We start from the raw sequence: 22,857 nt of genomic DNA, 5'->3' as shown, positions 1-22,857 counted from the left end.
TGGTAAACATTTATGCCAAGTTATTTCAAAATCCCTTGATGGATGGCAGAGTTATGAACCGGACACGAAACAGACCCTGTTAACTTTTGACCTCTAAGTGTGACCTTGACCTTAGAGCTAGGGGTCTGGGTTTGCGCAAGACACGTCGTCTCATTATGGTGAACAGTTATGCCAAGTTATTCCAAAATCCCTTTATGGATGGTAGAGTTACAGCCCGGACAAAAATTTACACGGACGAACGGACGCACGCACGGACTAACGGACAGTGCGATGTTAACATGTCCACTTTCGGGGGCATAACAATAAAAGATCAGTCCTCTAATAGGACTGATATTTTTTGCGCTAAACACGACAAAAAATGACGAATTAGGAATTTATATGAAGCATCACATAATTAATATATCTACATGTTTGCTTTGTTGGGTTTTTACGCCGTCACAATTCCAGGCCATATGGCAACTTTTCAGTTTAGACCCCAGGTGCCACTCTAAAAAATTATTTCTACAATCGGTATGAAGAAATCTTAACATTAACATAAATCAAATGAAAAACACGAAGCAAAGTCGTATCATTATGATAGCATGCTAGCAAGCATGGATTCAGCATGGCAAAATTCACCTTGTTGGCACGTTTTTATGTTTACATTTTTTTTTAAGATATAAAAAAACTGAAATGATTTCCTTCAATTATACCGAGTTTGATATAAAATGTTGGCATGGCATTGAGAAATAACACGTGAAAACTCGCCGCCAGTATCTGTATCAGCTTGTAATAGTACAACGGTTTTGTTTGCATCAATTCTACCCAAAATAATACAAGAGGGCCATGATGGCCCTATATCGCTCACCTGAGTTTAGTTACTTGCTTGAACAAATTTCTTTGCTAAAGCTTCAGAAACAAAAGAAAACTAGGTGAGTAGGTCATGGTAAAGATTATTCAAGATAACTACTGAAATCTGTTAAAAATTATACAGATGGTCCAAACCTCTTTGCTGTAGATTTAAAAACAAGAAAATAGGTCAGTAGGTCAGGGTTGACAACATTAAAGAGGAGTATTGAAATCTGTATCAAAAGTTATACATGTGGTCCAAATTTCTATGCTGTACCTTCAAAAACAAGAAAGTAGGTGAGCAGGTCAAGATTAAGACTATTCAAAATGAGTATTGAAATCTGTATAAACTAGAGCTATCACTAAAGGTGATGAATGTACCCCCCACATGCACTGACACAGTACATTGCAATATGACGCACACAAGATGGCATAATTATGTGGACTGTATGTATATAGACTGTATGTATACAGTATAGTAACAAAAAACAAAGTCCCATAACTATGCAGAATATTTATCTAAAAGAATGTAACATGCACCTTGCACAACTAGGGTTGGTACTGATCACTTGTGTGAAGTTTCATTAAATTGTGTGCAAGGGTTTGGTAGATTAGGCACGCACAAGATTGCATATGCAGACTGTATGTACATAGTATGTTAACAAGAAACAAAGTCCCATAACTCTGCAATTTTTGTCGCTGAAAGTACCTAACATGCCCAATGCACAACTACTGTTGTTACTGATCACTTGTGTGAAGTTTCATTAAATTGGGTCAAGGGGATGAGGAGAGATGGTGCGCACAAGATTGTGTCTATGTATATAGTATTGTAACAAAAAAGAAAGTCCTGTAACTCTGCAAACTTTTTTCTGAAAGAACCTAACATGCCCCATGCACAACTACTGTTGTTACTGATCACTTGTGTGAAGTTTCATTAAATTGTGTCAAGGGGATGAGGAGAGATGGTGCGCACAAGATTGTGTCTATGTATATAGTATAGTAACAACAAAAAACAAAGTCCCATAACTCTGCAATTTTTTTTTCTAAAAGAACCTAACATGCCCCATGCACAACTACTGTTGGTACTGATCACTTGTGTGAAGTTTCATTAAATTGTGTCAAGGGGATGAGGAGAGATGGTGTGCACAAGATTGTGTCTATGTATATAGTATGGTAACAAAAAAACAAAGTCCCATAACTCTGCAATTTTTTTTTCTAAAAGAACCTTACATGCCCCATGCACAACTACTGTTGGTACTGATCACTTGTGTGAAGTTTCATTAAATTGTGTCAAGGGGATGAGGAGAGATGGTGCGCACAAGATTGTGTCTATGTATATTAAGTATAGTAACAAAAAAACAAAGTCCCATAACTCTGCAAACTTTTTTTCTGAAAGAACCTAACATGCCCCATGCACAACTGCTGTTGGTACTGATCACTTGTGTGAAGTTTCATTAAATTGTGTCAAGGGGATGAGGAGAGATGGTGCGCACAAGATTGTGTCTATGTATATAGTATAGTAACAAAAAAACAAAGTCCCATAACTCTGCAAATTTTTTTTCTAAAAGAACCTAACATGTCCCATGCACAACTACTGTTGGTACTGATCACTTGTGTGAAGTTTCATTAAATTCTGTCAAGGGGATAAGGAGAGATGGTGCGCACAAGATTGCGTCTACGGACAGACGGACAGACAGACAGACAGACAACCTGAAACCAGTATATCCCCCCTTACAACTTTGTTGTCGGGGGGTACAAAAATTATACAGGTGGTCCAAATTTCTATCCTGTAACTTCAACAAGAATTTTTTAAAAGTTTTTTCCCTATACAAGTCTATTTAAACCATTTGCACCCCCACCCCCAACCCCGGGTGGGGCCAGTTTTAACCCCAGGGGATAATTTGAGCAATCTTGGTAAAAGACTACTACACAATGCTACATACCAAATATCAAAGCTCTAGACCATTTGGTTTTGTACAAGAAGATTTTCAAAGTTTTCCTTATATAAGACTATATAAACCATGTGACCCCCAGGGCCGGGCCATATCTGACCCTAGGGGGATAATTTGAACAATCTTGGTAGAGGACCATTAGATAATGTTACGTACAAAATATCAAAGCCCTAGGCCCTGTGGTTTTGGACAAGAAGATTTTCATAGTTTTTCCCTATATAAGTCTATATAAACCATGTGACCCCCAGGGCCGGGCCATATTTGACCCTAGGGAAATAATTTGAACAATCTTGGTAGAGGACTACTAGATGATGCTACAAACCAAATATCAAAGCCCTAGGCCCTGTAGTTTTGGACAAGAAGATTTTCAAAGTTTTTCCCTATATAAGTCTATAGAAACCATGTGACCCCCAGGGCGGAGCCATATTTGACCCTAGGGGAATAATTTGAACAATATTGGTAGAGGACCACTAGATGATGCTACAATCCAAATATCAAAGCCCTAGGCCCTGTGGTTTTGGACAAGAAGATTTTCAAAGTTTTCCCAATATAAGTCTATGTAAACCATGTGACCCCAAGGGCGGGGCCATATTTGACCCTTGGGGGATAATTTGAACAACCTTGATAGAGGACCACTAGATGATGCTACAAACCAAATATCAAAGCCCTAGGACCTGTGGTTTTGGACAAGAAGATTTTTTTTTAAGTTTTTCATTTCGGTTGCTATGGCAACCAGAGTTCTGTATGGAATTCAATTCTTTGAATAATTTTTAAAGAAGACCGTCCAAGGAACAACCCTGTGCCGTTTCATCAAACCTGGCCTGGTGGTTTTGGAGGAGATGTTGTTTAAAGGACGGACGCGACGGACGGTGTGAGCGATTACAATAGCTCAGCCCGAGCACTTTGTGCTCAGTTGAGCTAAACAAGAGGGTCAAGATGACCCTGGATCGCTCAACTGAGTAATATGAGCTATGTGTTTCAAATGTCAAACTGATGCTAAAAATATTAAGAAAGTAGGTCAGTAGGTCACATTTTATGGTCACTGAAAGTCAGTTTTAACATCGGTGTGCTAAACTGTACATGTCATCCAAATTTCAAGGCTGTATCTTAAACAAGAGGACCATGATGGTCCTGAATCGCTCACATATCTCCACATGACCCAGTGTTCAACTGAGTATGACATCGTTATTTCTATTATTTGACATAGTGACCTAGTTTTTGAGCACATGTGACCTAGATATCATCAAGATAAAAAATTCTGACCAATTTTCATGAAGATCCATTGAAAAATATGGCCTCTAGAGAGGTCACAAGGTTTTTCTATTATTTGACCTAATGACCTAGTTTTTGAAGGCACGTGACTCACTTTTAAACTTGACCTAGATATCATCAAGGTGAACATTCTCACCAATTTTCATGAAGATCTCGTGAAAAATATGGCCTCTAGAGAGGTCACAAGGTTTTTCTATTCTTCAACCTACTGACCTAGTTTTTGACCGCACATGACCCAGTTACGAACCTGACCTAGATATCATCAAGCTGAACATTCTCACCAATTTTCATGAAGATCCACTGAGAAATATGGCCTCTAGAGAGGTCACAAGGTTTTTTCTATTTTTAGACCTACTGACCTAGTTTTTGACCCCAAGTGACCCAGTTTCGAATCTGACTTAGATATCATCAAGATGAACATTCTGACCAATATTCATGAAGATCTCATGAAAAATATGGCCTCTAGAGAGGTCACAAGGTTTTTCTATTTTTAGATCTACTGACCTAGTTTTTAACCCCACGTGACCCAGTTTCGAATCTGATTTAGATATCATCAAGATGAACATTCTGACCAATATTCATGAAGATCTCATGAAAAATATGGCCTCTAGAGAGGTCACAAGGTTTTTCTATTTTTAGATCTACTGACCTAGTTTTCAACCCCACGTGACCCAGTTTCGAACTTGACCTAGATATCTTCAAGGTAAACATTCTGACCAATTTTCTTGAAGATCCATTGCAAAATATCGCCTCTAGAGAGGTCACAAGGTTTTTCTATTTTTAGACCTACTGACCTAGTTTTTGACCGCACATGACCCAGTTTCGAACTTGACCTAGATATCATCAAGGTGAACATTCTGACCAATTTTCATGAAGATCCATTGAGAAATATGGCCACTAGAGAGGTCACAAGGTTTTTCTATTTTTAGATCTACTGACCTAGTTTTTAACCCCACGTGACCCAGTTTCGAACTTGATCTAGATATCATCAAGGTGAACATTCGCACCAATTTTCATGAAGATCCATTGAGAAATATGGCCTCTAGAGAGGTCACAAGGTTTTTCTATTTTTAGATCTACTGACCTAGTTTTTAACCCCACGTGACCCAGTTTAGAACTTGACCTAGATATCATCAAGGTGAACATTCTGACCAATTTTCATGAAGATGCATTGAGAAATATGGCCTCTAAAGAGGTCACAAGGTTTTTCTATTTTTAGATCTAATGACCTAGTTTTTGACCCTACGTGACCCAGTTTCGAACTTGACCTAGATATCATCAAGATAAACATTCTGACCAATATTCATGAAGATCTCATGAAAAATTTTGCCTCTAGAGAGGTCACAAGGTTTTTCTATTTTTAGATCTACTGACCTAGTTTTTGACCCCACGTGACCCAGTTTCGAACTTGACCTAGATATCATCAAGGTGAACATTCTGACCAATTTTCATGAAGATCTTGTGAAATATATGGCCTCTAGAGAGGTCACAAGGTTTTTCTATTTTTAGACCTACTGACCTAGTTTTTGATGGCACGTGACCCAGTTTCGAATTTGACCTAGATATCATCAAGATGAACATTCTGACCAACTTTCATAAAGATCCCATGAAAAATGTGACCTCTAGAGTGGTCACAAGCAAAAGTTTACGGACGCACGGACGGACGACGGACACCGCGCGATCACAAAAGCTCACCTTGTCACTTTGTGACAGGTGAGCTAAAAACAAGAAAGTAGGACAGTAGGTCAAGGTCATATAATTTTTGAAGTATTATTTCCTATATAACTCATAATTTTAACAAGTGACCCCAGGGCGGGGCCTCTTCTCACCCCAGGGGCATAATTTCAACAAACTTGTCAGAGATCCACCAGGCAATGCTACATACAAAATATCAAAGGCCTAGGCCTTGCATTTTCAGGCAAGAAGATTTTTTAAGTTTTTTTCCTATTGAAGTCTATGTAAAACTTGAGACCCGCCGGGGCAGGGCCTCTTTTCACCCCAGGGGCATAATTTGAACAATTTTGGTAGAGGACCGAAAGGCAATGCTATATACAAAATATCAAAGGCCTAGGTCTTGTGGTTTTAGACAAGAAGATTTGTAAAGTTTTTTACTATATAAGTCTATGTAAAACTTGTGACCCCAGGACGGGCCTCTTTTCACCCCTTGGGCACAATTTGAAATATTTTGGTAGAGGACCACAAGGCAATGCTACATACAAAATATCAAAGGCCTAGGTCTTGTGGTTTGAGACAAGAATATTTTTAAAGTCTTTTACTATATAAGTCTATGTAAAACTTGCGACCCCCGGGGCGGGGCGGGGCCTCTTTTCACCCCTGGGGCACAATTTAAACAATCTTGATAGAGAACCATAAGATGATGTCACATGCCAAATATCAAGGCTCTACGCCTTGCGGTTTTGGACAAGAAGATTTTCAAAGTTTTTCCTTTCGGTTGCCGTGGCAACCAGAGTTCTGCATGGAATTAAATTCTTTGAACAATTTTGAAAGGGGAACACCCAAGGATCATTCCTGTGAATGGTGTAATTCTGCCCAGTTGTTTTAAAGAAGAAGATTTTTTTTAGAAAATGTTGACGGACGGACGACACAAGACGGACGACGGACATTGAGCGGTCACAAAAGCTCACCATGAGCCTTTGGCTCAGGCGAGCTAAAAAAGCTACCGGTATTTATTTATTTATTTTGTTGAATTTAAGATGATACTGACATTGTTCAGGCCATATGGCGAATTTTCTTGCTTTGGCTGGCGGAGGCATATTCCGGCGGGAAGGCTTCAATGTTACGAGCATGCTATCTACACGAAAGCCGCACAAGAAAAGAACTCATTAAATACCACCGACCTTCCTTAATTCAGCTGGAATATTTCATGCTGATCTACACAAAAACCGCACAAAAACCCTTTTATTAGTTAAGAACTCTCTTATTAAACAACAATACAAGAACTCTTATTCAAAAATGTTAATGAGTTTGTTTTTGCTATGACGAATATTTCTGAACTCTTAATGGTACAAATGTAACAGCAATATTCCACAGTTGTTGAAACTTTTTCTATGATGCAATCTGATTCATCATTGGCATTTTCCCTTTAAATGTCTTTCTGTCAAGCATTCCACCACCTTACGTCTAAGAAAAGTAGGCAACCATAGTTTAAATACCTAGCTTTTTCAGAAGAAGTGATATTGGCTTAATAATCATTTTATCACGTGCCTCGGCAGTACTGAACGTCTGAACTGGGAGATGGCAAAAGGCAGTGCATTTAATTTGCCAAATAAAAAAACCGAGAAGGTCAAATATAAATATAACTGGGAAATAATACAATCTGCTAATTCACAGGCAAGAGTATCGGAGCTTGGACGAAAAAAATATGACCAGACTGATAAAAACCCGTTTTCATCCTGAATGTGTCCAATATGAAATGAGCCCAATTCATATATGTACGATATAGTACAGTAGATCGTACATATCATATGAATTTGGCTCAAATTTCACTACATATTTTTCATTTGGGACATATTTAGAATGAAAACAGGGTTTTTTATCAGCCTGGTCATATTTTTTTCGTCCCAGGTCCGATACTCGTTCCTGTGCTTCAATTAATTTACGTATAATCTGGCAAGTCCATGAAACCGACTGTTAAAGGGATCAAACTGTTTAATTATAACACTTGAAAATGCCCTTAAGACAACAATGTCCATGGAAGAAATATGCTTGATACAATATACTCCCATCCACCATTTTGTATACGAACCAGCGACATTATGTGTGACACTGACTGTAAAAAATCAAGAGTTTGTGGTTTTAATAACGAATGCTTAGCATTTCAAATGAACAGAGGGGGAGAATTCTTACATATATGTGAGAATGTCAGATGTATTCCTTAATTAAGGTAACGTTTGGCCATATTTACATACACTGAATCTTAATGAACCCGTGCTTTTTAAAAAGCCGGATAAATATCGGTTGAGAAAGATATCGAATTGACATTACATATTAATTAATTAATTAAGAAATCTGTGCTCTAAAAAGACAAAAGCTTGAAAGTCAGCCAGGTAAACAAGGAGGAATAATTGGTAACAAAATACAGTAGGTTAAGGACGACAAAGTAAGTGTCTACGTGCCTGTAAAGGGTAGATAGCTAGAAATAGCATCACCTGTCCATATCTGGTACAATAATTATACTTTAACTTCTAAATATTGAGATATTAAGCAATTATTAAGTTAATTACTTGTGTCTGTTTCCTTGTATAAGTGTATAACCTGTCCTATAGCCAGAAGCTAAATTTCAAGTGAACGCAGATATATCTGTATGGTCTACGTGTTTAAATCACTTTACACCTGAATTAATTATTGCATCATCGTCACAATGACAAACTCGTCTATTAATTAGATATTTATCAGTAAGGTAATAGCGTCTATAAAAGAATGATTGAGCGATGGTGCACTGCGGATAATCAGTTTCACTCTCTATATCGGTTAATGTAATGTCGTACAAATCAATAGATGAACTCACTGTCTGATCTACAATGCAAGTTAATTAAATCCAAGATGTAGGTGCAGCATTAATACACGATTTGTGTGTAATTGACAGGTTTTAAACCGCCGAGATTTGATCATAAGTAAAGCTATCTGTGAACATGGCCATAGTGTTAATGAAAGTGGAGTTAAATTGACAGCATAACTAAAGTATATAGCTAACTAGGACACCTACCAGGAGAAACTTTATCACTTACCAGAACTTTTAGACAAATAAATGTTCATTATCAAATATTGGAATATATTTGATATGGTTTTGTTCTTATAATGGCTTTACCCAGTTCTTTTAGTGGTGAATAGAGTCACATTGACATCAATTTAGTTCATGTAGCCATTTTCCCACTTTAATTAGTAGAGGAAGATCCAAAGTAGCCCTCTGGGCAAAGTTTCAGGCACGGCACCTGGGTAGAACCAACGACTTTCCGTAAGTCACCCAAATGGCTTCCTCAAATGAAGAAATCTTCACCTCAAGAGAGATTTAGTTTATACTTATTTGTTTTAGCTCGATTGTGATGAAAGCTTTAAGCATATTGGAACCACTCTCGAGTCCGCTTCCTGGAAAAACCAGTACTGGTGTCATATGAGAAGTCATGGTCGTGACCCAGTGGGGCTCGAACCCACGACCCCTGGATTGAGCAGCCGACACCTTATCCACTAGACCACCGCTCCTCCAACCCACATCGGTGAGTGGCAAGTTGTTGACCTAAACCACTAGGCCAAGGATGCCCCTTAAAACAGTTCTGTTACTGCAGTCTGTTGATATTACCATCTCTATGCAAGCAACATCTATTAAACATGTGCATATTGTTACAGAATACATCTACCAAAGCCATTTGCTCTGCCGTTACTTCAACACCATGATCCTGGATGTAAACCCAGATGGTCGCATACCTTTTGATTTTTAAAAAGTCAGCAAAATTTTGAATCGATGACTACATGTAGTAGTTCAATGAAACATGACAGAAAGAGTCGAAGTTGAAGAAATGAATATCTAAAGAGTCCTTGGTTCTCATTTGTGTCATCGGATTTGCCAAATCATGATAATAATTTCACACTTAAATGATATTAAGAATTGTTTACTGACAATAATTACTAGAGGATGTAGTGATATTAAAGTTCCATTAGGCCATTAATTCTATGAAAAAAAACAGATAAAACAGTTAATCATTTAGATGAAATGCATATTTGCATGATTAGAAAATCACTATTTTTTCAGTATTACACATGAACATATTCAGTTAAAGCGATAAAGGGAGGTTATCATAAACAATGGATTCACTAATATTTTCAACTATATCAGAAAACAATTATCGAAAATAGAATTTAAAAAGGAAAATACATATTTAATGGTCATAACCAAAAATGTGGCAGCCACATTTTAAACAAAGGCAATATGAGCCTTTAATTTACATTATCTTAGGTTTGAAATTTTTTGCATATCCGAGTGATGTTGGATCTTGTGCGTGCTTCCTTTCAAAATTTTGAAATAATGCAATCAGATGACCAAGGCAGGACCCTAAGCAGAATAAAGTTTATTATATCTTATTTGTTACATATGAAAATGTCATTAACCAATTTCCATTTCATGAATATATAATTAACAAGAAAAATGTCTTGATTCAGTGTTCCTGTATATTCTCGTTCTTTGGCATTGTGGAGTTCATTCAAATTGAATGTTAATAAAATTCCGCTTAAGGTAGAACGCGACACTTTGCGAACTTTCGAGTAGCGTCTTGAAATTTTGCATGTGTAAAGTTGACCATATTTCAAACAAGTTGCAGTTTATTTTATACTAATAGAGCCAACCAGTTTTTGTACACGAGACGTCAAAGTTGACGTTCAGTTTCGCAGTATTTTTCGGCTTTAAATCAGCATATTACAAAATCCCTGAATTAAATTTTTGATTTTTTCAATAAACGGTGTGTAAAATGTATACCAAGTCCAAATGACAAATAAAACTGGGGCGGGGGTCACCGACTTAGTTTTTTCGGTACATGTGATTTTATTTCCCCCACCCCCATGCGTAAATTTTATACCATAATTCGACGTCTGCAGATACGTTCGAGACATCATAATTTAGCCATTTTGAAAATCGCTTTTAATATATTTTCTATGTAATAATGATTTTTTTCATCTTTTTCTTATTCAAAGTACCAATTTAACAAATTTTCCGTTGTAATACACTGCTAAAATGAAGAATTCATACATATGCAATTGTGTAGATAGTTCGGAGATTTCACATTTGAAACAAAAAGCTAAAGCATAATTATTGTAAAATATCATAGATCAGTATTATACAGCAGTTTCATATATTTTTACGTGTGCCCTCCACGAGAGTAAAGCTTAATTGTTTCGTGTTTTTCTTGATTTTTTCCCTTTTCCTCCATAAGCACACTGGTCTCTTCCGGTTAATTATCAGCTCCACGCAAATGTTCACATATTTTGACGGCGGGATTTGGTTTTACTAGTCAGAGTATTTTGAAATTTTATAGCAAAGGGCACTATTTGAGATATGAGTTCAAGGACAATCATGATATGAGCCGCGCCATGAGAAAACCAACATAGTACCTTTGCGAGCAGCATGGATCCAGACAAGCCTGCGCATACGCGCAGTCTGGCCAGGATCCGTGCTGTCCTCTTTCAAAGCCTATTGTAATTAGAGAAACCCTTAGCAAACAGCATGGATCCATGCTGGTCGCAAATGCACTATGTTGGTTTTCCCATGACACGGTTCAATAAGAGGTATCGCTTTGAATACTTTCCTAAAGTTACATTAACGCATAACCGTAGCATTATAAAATTCTGATGTTTGAACTGCTAAATTGTTTGAAAATTGTTACAATCTGAATGTTGACATCTCAAACGCTTATTAAAGTAAAAATAAATAAAAAATAAAATCTTATATATATACATATACTGGTACAAATCCTAGTATCTCGTAAATACGAAACCAGGACTAGCAAGTTTGAGCCGTCGGTCCTATGTACAAAGTTACGATTCTTGAGTCGCTCATAATTACAACATAGAATTACACATATTTAACCGCTGATGAGTTACAGCGAGAAAAATATTATATATGAAATATGTTTCTATTATGTGTCTATGAATACAAGGATAACCTTTCTTAAAACACATCTCTGGAGAGCTAAAACCGCTTTGTAAAGGATGGTGTTTCTATCTAGCGTTGCTAATAAATTAACCTTTTCAGAGCAACAGCCTCCGTACAATGAATAAAAATTCTGTTTCCCCGTGGCTGCACTTTATTTGGAATCGGGGTGTCTAACTACTCTCGAAACAATCGAAATATTTCCAAAACGTAAAATTTATAATAAAGTTAAATAAATTTATGATGTTTATTCCAACGTGATAACATAACGATATTAGGGCTTTTAATTTTTCTTATTACTTTTGTAAATGTTTACAATGTCGTGTGTATCAATCATAAATAATCATGAACTTGAGAGGTCATTCAAGAAATCCTTGCAAAGTTGTAAAGGACTCTTAAAAATTGATCACAAGACATATGAGAACCCGTTTAATTACGTATTTTTATCTGGGGGTAAGGGTAGAGTAATGTAATTCAGCGTAATAATTTCGCCCACGCACAGTTTTAAAGGCTATTTTGATCTAAAAGTTGAGTTTATTTTAAAATGAAGATTTACAGAAACAATACTCATTGCGATTAAATAATGTTTTCATCATCATATTACTTTTTAGTCAAATTATATTGCTTGCGTTTTACATTAGACAAGATTAAAGCGTATTTTTTATTCAAAACTCAACGTCATATTTGTCGCTCTGACGTAACTTTAACGTAAATATCGAGTCTAAGGTTAAGTGAACACCACAAATTATATACCATTTTAAATGCAGATACTTGTTGACTGAACAGAACGATTTACGAAAACACTCCGACGGACGTGAAATAATGCTTCATCAAAAATTGACGTCTAAGGTGTGCGGAGAAAAATATCAAAAATGTAAAATACGCATTATATGAAGAATATGCTGGATTTTAAATTAAACAAAATGTCGAAACGGAACCCAATAACTTCTGAATTTAGGCGCATTCCACCTTAAATATATAAAACTTGTGTCCACTTGACGCATTTAAAAATACCAAACGCTTCGGACTTTTTTTGCACCAGTGACACGTTATATAATATATTGAAATGTACTAAGATTTCACTTTTTAATACGCTTTCATCATTGTTTACATATAAACGTCTTGCCATGGAACAAAATGTTTGTTCTTGTTTTGTATAAAGTTCTTTAAGAACCAGTGAAACACTAAATGGTGCAGCTGATAAGCTAAACACAATGGCCAAATCATGATGTCTCAAACGTATCTGCAGACGTCGAATTATGGTACAAAATTTACGCATGGGGGTGGGGGAAATAAAATCACATGTACAGAAAAAACTAAGTCGGTGACCCCCAGTTTAACCTGTCATTTGGACTCGGTATACATTTTAAACACCGTTTATTGAAAAAATTCAAAAATTTAATTCAGGGATTTTGTAATATGCTGATTTAAAGCCGAAAAATGCTGCGAAACTGAACGTCAATTTTTAGTCAAAAACTGCGATTTTCTTTCCATTTTTCAAGTATTTGTCGGTGTAAAACAACGATTTTTACATCAGCATAAAGGAAAAAATAATTCTCGTCGAATAATGTATTATTTAAGAAAATGTGTTGGCTGGTGCCTTTGCAGTACCCGTAACAGTTGACAAGGATACGAGGCAACGTCTGTTTCAAAAACGGGCTTTGATGGTCAACTTTGACGTCTCGTGTATAAAAACTGATTGGCTCTTTTAGTATAAAATAAACTGCATCTTGTTTGAAATATGGTCAACTTTACACATGCAAAATTTCAAGACGCTACTCGAAAGTTCGCAGTGTCGCGTTCTACCTTAAGTTTGTGGTAAGGGTTTTGCACTTTCCATTACCTCCCAGGAACAGACTCAATTCAACCGGGTCTGCTATTATTTTGCTTGTTTCAAAGTCTCATTTTACAGATTTTATTGCAATGTCAAGTAGGACATGAGACCATGGGCCCTAAATTAATACCAGCACTCTACAGTATATTCTCTAACAAATTCAATATATTCACTTAACCTATATCCTATATAAAATTATATAAGAAATATTACAAATTAAGTATGTGGTGGCAATACTTTTCATTTCTGAAATGCCATGCTGTATTAGCAGAAATGTTAGACAAGTTGTTACTGTGCCAGTGTATTACATATAAAATGTCTTCTAAATGTCACTTATATGTTATACAATACTGAAGTCAATCACCTTGACATTTCTCATGGGATGCAGGTGTTCTGTTTAGATACTTAGTCTCCAATTTGTGTAGGAAAACAAAATATATATTTACTAAAGATAAAAAAACCTAAAGTTGTATTTTCTTTAGTGGAAGGGAGGCAACTCAAAATGGCAGGAAGTGACCATGCAATGGTCGCAAAATAACTGACAAAAATATATGAAAGAAAAATGCTCCTATACCCTTTCCAACAAAAAAGAACATGGCCCAAAGAAAGAAAAATAATAGTAAATCTTTGCCTGGCTTTATCATTTATTTGTATTTGAGAGACAGAAAGAGAGAGAGAGAAAGAGATTTCATGGGTTTGAACATAGATATTTGAGGGTCAACTTTTGCTCATTGACAGCGTAGATGGTTAATGCTTCACATCCCTTAGTTAAATTTTATGTAGAAATCCGACCCAATGTAACATTTAAACGAGGGTTGCGGTGGGTCTCCAATATCCCCCAGTTAAGGTGAATAAGTGTGTTTGTATCACACAAAAATGTTTTAAGTACTGATTGATTGATACAAAGCTTGCAGACACCTAAGTGCAATGTAATCACAGATAAATCAGTGCCTGCTGATGTCTTAATGTCCCAAACATTAGGTGTTAACAGTTCATTTTACGGTCATGTTTGAATTTTAATGTATTGAAATTAGAATTAAGGCTATAAACAATGAATTAAATGACGGATGTGACAAAACATGACATACATTTTCTACACAGATGTGCGCACTTGCCTAAAGGTCGCAGACGATCTTTTTACCACTCGATTCATGACATAAATCAGTTTGTTTGGTGTCTGATAGAAAGCTGTCCTCTGGCATACATGAATACTGTTCTTATTCAAATTTTGTTTGCATGGCTTAAAACATACTTTATTTGAAGTACACCATATTGGAAGTCTATTACTAAGATCTTGCTTGGTGCAAATCTTTTCTGACGTCTGTTAAATATACATCATGAAATGATATGTGCTTCTGTTCACTATTAAGGGTAGCAAAAAATGTTGTGAATAATTGATAATTCTTGAAAAAAAGGGACGAATTATTCTTGTACTTAATTCTGGGTCAAAACTACAAATAAAAGACTACAGAAAAGACTACGGATAATGACGACTGCGAGCTAACTAATACTTCTTAAATCAAAATCTACTTCTTTATGTTAAGGCCGAGCACTGTTAGAAAGCTCAATCTAGGCCAAATTTTAAAATTATCAAGTTTGAGGCCATACTTCAAGGTATGTTACCATGTTATTCTGTTTTACTCTTTTAGGACCAGCATTTATTTAAGCATCTAAGACTTGAGAGTATTCTTAGCTAACTTACAACTTATACAGACAAAACAGAAATATCACTTCCGTATTTGCCACGTCGCACAACGTGAAAGGTTTACCCACAAGTTATTCTTAAATTTACAGCACTTTTCAACTTGGCCTCCTTCTAGACCTTTTCCTATTCAGAAAGGGCTAGAAACATGTGTTTTCCTTTACAAATATAGTATGTATATACATATATGAATTTTCCACCACCAAATCTAAGCAAGCACTTACCTCTACTAAAAACGGCAAAACGGGAATAAAAGTTTTAGTTGATCTTGAAATCAGCGTTAATGCTCTAACACAGTGAAAACGTAGCGGATAGTAACGTGGGGTTGGTATAAGTCTGAAATTATAAACTGAGGATTAACAAGGCATGTAAACTCAATTACAACTAGAGCTGCTTTGAGAAAAGCACATGTCTCCCACAACTGCCTAATCATCTGTATTGTAAAAAAAGTACACTTCAGGAGTAAGTTTTGGTTCAGTAATTCAAAGGGCCACTCGGTTCAGTAAGTTTTGGTTTAGTGATTCAAAGTGGTTCGGATGAGTGGTTCACTAAGGTTTAGTGACTCAAAGTGGTTCGGATGAGTGGTTCGGATCAGTAATTCAAGGGCCATAATTCCGAAGTGCCTGGGCCGATTTGGCTAGTTATCGAACTTGGCCAGGACTTATTGGCAAACACATTTTGTTCAAGTTTGGTGAAGATCGAATGAGAAATGTTCGACTTAGAGTGCGGACAAGATCTGTGACAGACACACAGACACACACACACACACACACACACACAAACACAGACAGGAGTAAATCAATAAGTCTCTCACACCACTGTGTGGTGGGAGACACAACAAGAGGTCTGACATATAATTCTAGATTTTTAGTATGTGTGTATGACATGTATGTCTAGTCTAGACTTTCAGTATGTATGTAGAATACTACTTCAAAAGAATGAAAGAGCAGATCAAGTCAAAGCAAAGACTGGGAACAAGCTGTAACAATATTTACATCTGACCAAATTTCATTTTAAGTTCCGACTTACTTTTGTTCACTTGCATGCCACATCATCACAATTATAAGTCATATTGCCGACTTTCCAGTTTTTTTGATGGTTGAGGAAAACCTTAGGTACTTCACCGAACAGTATTTCATCATGGGCGGGCACCTGGGTAGAACAACTGACCTAACGTAAGCAAGAGGGATTTATTCCTCGTATGAGATAACTCTACATCTCCAGAAAGCTGTGTGGGGCACTTAAGTAATACCAAGTCAGCGACCTTAATCACTGAGCCACAGAGGACCCTGACCAAATTTTGACCAGAAGCAAAACGAAAAAAAATTAGCCCTTAACCTGCTAAATTTCTATAATAAACTTGTTCATCTTTCAATCTGGATAGTACCATTAGCTGTTAAAAGGGATGTACATCTCCAGAAAGCTGTGTGGGGCACTTAAGTAATACCAAGTCAGCGACCTTAATCACTGAGCCACAGAGGACCCTGACCAAATTTTGACCAGAAGCAAAACGAAAAAAAATTAGCCCTTAACCTGCTAAATTTCTATAATAAACTTGTTCATCTTTCAATCTGGATAGTACCATTAGCTGTTAAAAGGGATGCTTACCAAAAAGATACTGAATGGCGAACAGTGGCGAACAGTGCAGATCATGATCAGACTGCATGGATGTGCAGGCTGATCATGATCTACACTGGTTGCAAAGGCAGAATCAGTCGTGTCCAGCATGATAATGGTGTAATTAACACTAGATTCAAAGACTGTGTTTTCAGAGCCGGAAATATTCATCCTGATCCATATGTGTTACACATACACTTTACACGTATGTTCCATGTAAAGCCTAAATATGTGCAAATCAACACATTACATATGCAGAGAGATGAGTAATGAACTTACTTAATTGTTCCAATTATAGTCTGTACAAGCGGATATATCAATGGCTCCAGGACTTCATTCGGATGTGTTGCACTCAACACCCGGCTCCACAGTCCAATACAATGGACAAACTGCCAGTTGTACACAGCTTGACACGACTCCTGAAGTATTACAAACATCTTTGTTAATTTTTGCTGATATTTACCTCACATCTTAACAATTTAGGTCAAATGTTAATTTTAGATTTTCATGTTACAATAATTGTGGAATAAGATCCAAGGTAACATACCTAGGTAGAACCAAAGACATGGTTACTCAGCTGTACAGCTTCCTCATATTGCAACCTTTCTAACTCAAACACTTTTGGGAAGGCTAAAATATGGCTGTTGTAAAAAAAATTGATAAATGTTACTTCAAAAGCATCAAAGTCGTTATCAACTAGAGCTGTTTGTTAAACACATATTCAATTCAATCCTTGACAGCTCGTCCAGGCAACCGGGTGTAATATCAACAGTCTTAAGTATTTCTTATTGTGGTCTTGATCTTTGACTCTCAATACATCAGAGTTCTGCCGAGGATTTCAGCATGATGGGCCCATGGCCCATCTACCCTGAAAACATTGGGCCATTCTGAAACTTTTGGGGCCATTCAAAAAGAACCAATTTTACATTAAAAAGACTTTACATTTCTTATGCATTTAAGAAGTGTATTTTTTTTTTTAAAATGTAAAATTATACACAAAGTTCATGCCATTTATTCTCTTTTCCTTATTAACTTAACCATGTATACTCAACCAATAACTTCTTCTGAAAGCTCTGTTTGTCAGATGTTTTACTCTTACTTTTTCCCTCTACTCAAATTACTTGACTGGGTGGGGGTCGGATCACTCTGTGATTCTGGGGTTGTTGTTTAATGTTCAGCGACATATGTAGTTGAATCGTCGCTTTTGTTCAATGTATCATTTCTATTTGTATCTTTCCCCAGTGTAACTAAAGTCTGGTTCATTTTCTTAAGGGCAGGTGGACTGAAAAATTTGTGCAAAATCGCTTTTCCTTTCGGTGCGGCCGCCATTTTGATACACTCATGGTGCAATTATCACGACACATTTTTTTTTCAAAACTGTCACAGTGATCTCCCCTGGAGGTATGTCTATCTACCATGCAAGACCGGCAAACTAGCGATTGTTATCGGGTTCGAGTTTCAGATTTTCTGGCGCGCCAAAGGCCCACAGACACGAAATTTGCTGTGCCATTCATATTTTATTCGCGCCAATGTCGCAAAAACGCAGCCTCAGCAGAACTGATACATTAAGGGTTAAAATTAAGTAATGGTCAGCGACTGACCACAGACAACAATACTATGAAGATCGATGGCCATATACCCAAACACTCTCCAGCAGCTATCAATAAGAAATCATCTTAGATTCCAAGATCTCTGCAACCTTGACATACTAACCCCTAAAACAAGAAGTCTGATCTTCTGACAGCAAGCAATTATTCTTTGAAGTTTGAGAGTTTGACATTCTGTGGTCAAAGTAATCTCCCTATATCCCAAAGTGGAACGTTCTGACCATATTCCAAATAGATCAAGTAGAAAACACAGGTGTCTAAAGTGTTAAGAAGGTTTTGCAATGATCTGATCTCAGTAGGGGAAACTTCCCATTCGGGAAATCAATTTATGGTTTTTCCTTACTTCCCAAACTTGTTACTAAATATAGTAACCTCTTTCCTGTACGGGAAGCAAAATCATCATTTTTTGACTTGTTTCCATCGAAAGGCCCGGTGCATAAGAGTGTACATGGTGTGCTTAAATGAAATATGCCAAGTTAAACTTAGATACTTTATCTATATTTCTACTGTTCAGAATTTTTTTAAATGTTCTAACAAAATTTTTATTTAACTTTTAAATTTAATAATTTCAAAGTTTCCCGAACAGGAAACATTACTTCCCAATTGGGAAACACAGATATGTATATTTACATTGAATTGCATTCAGTCAAAATTATTACCCCTTTTCCAGTCAGAAAATTCATTTTTGTTTGTTTTCAGGTTTTTGTACAGGTCCATATGAAACTTTTTATGATGCACACTATTGCATAAAATTATTCTGGGCCAGTATGATTTTAAGCAACATAACATTTAAAACAAGAACTACATGTGTAGGAGTATAAACTGCTTATTTGTTACAACAAGAGCTGTCTGATGACAGTGCGCTCGACTATTCGAAGAATTGATTGAAGAATGGGGTCAAAATATTTCCACGGATATTCAGAAAAAAGAAATAAATAGATTAGACAAACAATGTTCCTGTATTACTTTGATTTCGATAAGTCTTGCACTAAATGGCAATATATGAACCAATTTCAAAGTCCAAAAAGGGCCATAATTCAGTCAAAATAGTTATGTACTCTTGCCTACAGATGTAAATCATAATGATAAGCAAGTGTTCAAGGTTTAAAAGCCATATGTCAAATAGTTTTGACAAAACGTGGACTTGTATGAAAACAGAACCAATTTCAAAGTCCAAAAAGAGCCAAAATTCAGCCAAAATTGATGACAGAGTTAATATGTTCTCTTTCCTACAGACAGAGACTATTATACTAAACAAGTGATAAAAGTTTCAAAGCCATATGTCAAACACTTTACAAAAATATAAACTGGTACGAAAAACTTAACCAAGATTTCTAAGTCAAAAGGGGCCATAATTCAGCCAAAATCCTTGATGGAGTTATGTACTCTTGCATATAACTGGACATGGTGATGGTAAACAGGTGTTGAAAGTTTCAAAGCTTTATCTCAAAAGATTTTGTCAAAATATGAACTGGTACGAAATATTAACCCAGATTTCTAAGTCAAAAAGGGCCATAATTCAGCCAAAATCCTTGATGGAGTTATGTGCTCTTGCCTATAACTGGACATGGTGATGGTAAACAAGTGTTGAAAGTTTCAAAGCTTTATCTCAAAAGACTTTGTCTAAATATGAACTGGTACGAAAAACTTAACCAAGATTTCTAAGTCGAAAGGGGCCATAATTCAGCCAAAATCCCTGATGGAGTTATGTACTCTGGGCTCGTATTCATAAAGAATCTTAGAATCAACTCTAAGATATTTCTTATCTTATTTTTTTAGACTTAGCTAAGAGAAATTCTTAAGTTCTTATTCATAAAGCGACTTAGAAAAATCTTAGCGAAAAAAGTATAAGAAAATGTTTTTCTTAGTTTCATTTCTATGCCTATATTCAATATGAAATTAGGCGCTACCTATGACGTGGAAAGCCCGTCACAAGTTAAATTAAGCTTAATAAAGTCTATACAGTAAAGATGCAATTCATGAAAAACTGTTAACTGCGGTCATTGGCGTCCATTTTATTTTTACTTTTCTAAGATAATTCTTAAAAGTTAAGATAAGTGGCTACCTGTCTTAAATTTTAAGAGAAAAATCACCTACTTAAGATAATTTCTAAGCCAGATTTCGTTCTTAGAACAATTCTTAGGCAAAAATGTTTCTAAGACACATTTTAAGTCAAAAATGAGAAATACTTAGAAAATGATGACTTCTAAGATATATTTCTATCTAAGATTCTTTATGAATACGGTCCCTGGCCTATAACTGGCCATGGTGATGGTAAACAAGTGTTGAAAGTTTCAAAGCTTTATCTTAAAAGACAACTGGCCATGGTGATGGTAAACAAGTGTTGAAAGTTTCAAAGCTTTATCTTTAAAGACAACTGGCCATGATGATGGTAAACAAGTGTTGAAAGTTTCAAAGCTTTATCTCAAAAGACTTTGTCAAAATGTGGACTGGTACGAAAAACTAAACCAAGGTGTGACGCCAACGCCGACACCGACGCCGTGCTGAGTAGGATAGCTCTACTTATTCTTCGAATAGTCGAGCTAAAAATAGTGTTGAAGCATATGGAAATTTTAATTTGTATTATCAGTCATAAAGCAGGGCAATGTTAAAATGTGTTTTCTTGCTATTATTTGTGTAACTTAAGTACTCTATGAAAGACAAGCAATTCAATATAGATCTATATAACGAGCTTCCTGGTCAGGAAGTAAAGTTTTCAATTCAGGAAATTTTGAAATTAAATAATTTCAGAGTTGAATATAATTTTAATTAGGAAATTTAAAAAAAATTTGAACAGTAGAAATTTAGACATATTTCTCAAGTTTACAATAGTGTATTTCATTTAATGATACCAAGTATATTCTTATGCACCGGGCCTTTTGAATAAAACAAGTCAAAAAAGAGTGATTTTACTTCCCGAACGGGAAGCAAGTTACTATATTTAGTATTGTTTCCCATCCAGGAAGTAGGGAAAAACCCAAAGGTTTTTCTGGGAGACTTGCACTAGTGGCTTAGTTTTTGACCTTCAGACTTGTAAGACAGTTTCTATTACTGACTCCAGATGCTGGACAATGGATGCCTGACCACCCAGCTATATTTATAGCTCACACTCAACTTGTTTCGTAGAAATAGCTAAAACTTAAGGTTGAGTAAACTACAGGCTTTAACAGTTTTCCAACACAAAGGTTTTAAAAGATTTCCACAAAATTACAGGTTAATGAAGGTGTTTAAAAAGCCTGATGTGAAGGCATGTCTCAGTTATTAATTGGAAATCCTGACCTATGACCTACTGTCCCCCAAAACAGTAGGGGTCATCTTCTGATCAAAGGCAACCATCCTTATTAAATTTGACAGTCATAGGCAAAAGCTTTGTCCAATTATTGATCAGAAACTCTTTTCAGTCTCAAATTTGATGAGTGTGTGTGTTCGGGTTTAAGGTCTTTTTCAACAATTTTTCAGTCATAAATGACGGTGTCTACTTATAGCAGTGAGCAGAATGCCCAACTTTATAGTGCTGCCTCACTGGAATATCACGCCGTAGACACGTGGCATGATACCCCACCCAGTCACATTATACTGACACCAGGCTGACCAGTCCTAGCACTATCCCCTTAATGCTGAGCGCCAAGCGAGGAAGCTGCTAGTACTTTTTTTTTTATGTCTTTGGTGTGACGCAGCCGGGGATCGAACCCACGACCTCCCGCACTCGAAGCAGACGCTCTACCACTAGGCTACCAAGGCGGTTTCAAATTTGATGAAGATCCATTAAGAGGTTCATGAGAAGAAGTGGTTTAAAGGTATTTCTATTTTTAGTTCTTGAGAGAGGACCTTATAATGATGCTACAGACCAAGTTTGATGAAAATCCTTCAAGTGGTTCATGAGAAGAAGTCGTTTAAAGATATTTCTAATTTTGGCTCTAGCGGCCCCTAAAAGGGGCCAAGTGCCCCCATCTTAATAAATTTGGGAGAGGACCTTATAATGATGCTACAGACCAAGTTTGATAAAGATCCATCAAGCGGTTCCTAAAAATAAGTTTTCTAAATGTTTTTCTATTTTTAGCTCTGGTGACCCCTAAAAGAGGTCAACTTGAACCATTTGAACAAACTTGAAAAAGGTCCATGCCAGGATGCTACTGACCAAGTTTGGTGTAATTCTAACCAGTGGTTTCAGAGAAGATGTTTAAGTAAAAATGTTGACACAGGATGCAGGACGCCGGACTATCCACCTATACTTATAGCTCACCCTGAACAAAGTTCAGGTCAGCTAATAAAACAAGAGGACCATGATGGTCCTGAATCGCTCACCTCTTCCCACATGACCCAGTATTGAGTATGACGTCATTTTTTCTATTATTTGACATAGTGACCTAGTTTTAGAGCTCATGTGA

General features: G+C 36.5%; 1 protein-coding gene across 3 annotated transcripts in view; it reads right to left on the bottom strand.

The window, feature by feature from the left end:
- The window catches only part of LOC123527245 (nucleolar complex protein 2 homolog), a 162,129-nt gene that overhangs the window by 115,591 nt on the left and 23,681 nt on the right, over positions 1-22,857 (bottom strand). For all 3 annotated transcript variants that reach the window (XM_053523260.1, XM_053523259.1, XM_045306589.2), the window contains exons 11-12: positions 17,142-17,281; positions 15,470-15,581 (exon numbers count right to left, since the gene is read on the bottom strand). In XM_053523260.1, coding sequence (XP_053379235.1) covers positions 15,470-15,581; positions 17,142-17,281 — 252 coding nt within the window. The remainder of the gene's footprint in view (positions 1-15,469; positions 15,582-17,141; positions 17,282-22,857) is intronic.

The sequence above is a fragment of the Mercenaria mercenaria genome, chromosome 14 (assembly GCF_021730395.1).
Source record: "Mercenaria mercenaria strain notata chromosome 14, MADL_Memer_1, whole genome shotgun sequence".
Taxonomy (NCBI): domain Eukaryota; kingdom Metazoa; phylum Mollusca; class Bivalvia; order Venerida; family Veneridae; genus Mercenaria; species Mercenaria mercenaria.
Note: the sequence above shows the minus strand (reverse complement) of the source record. Positions and strands in the feature narration are given on the sequence as shown.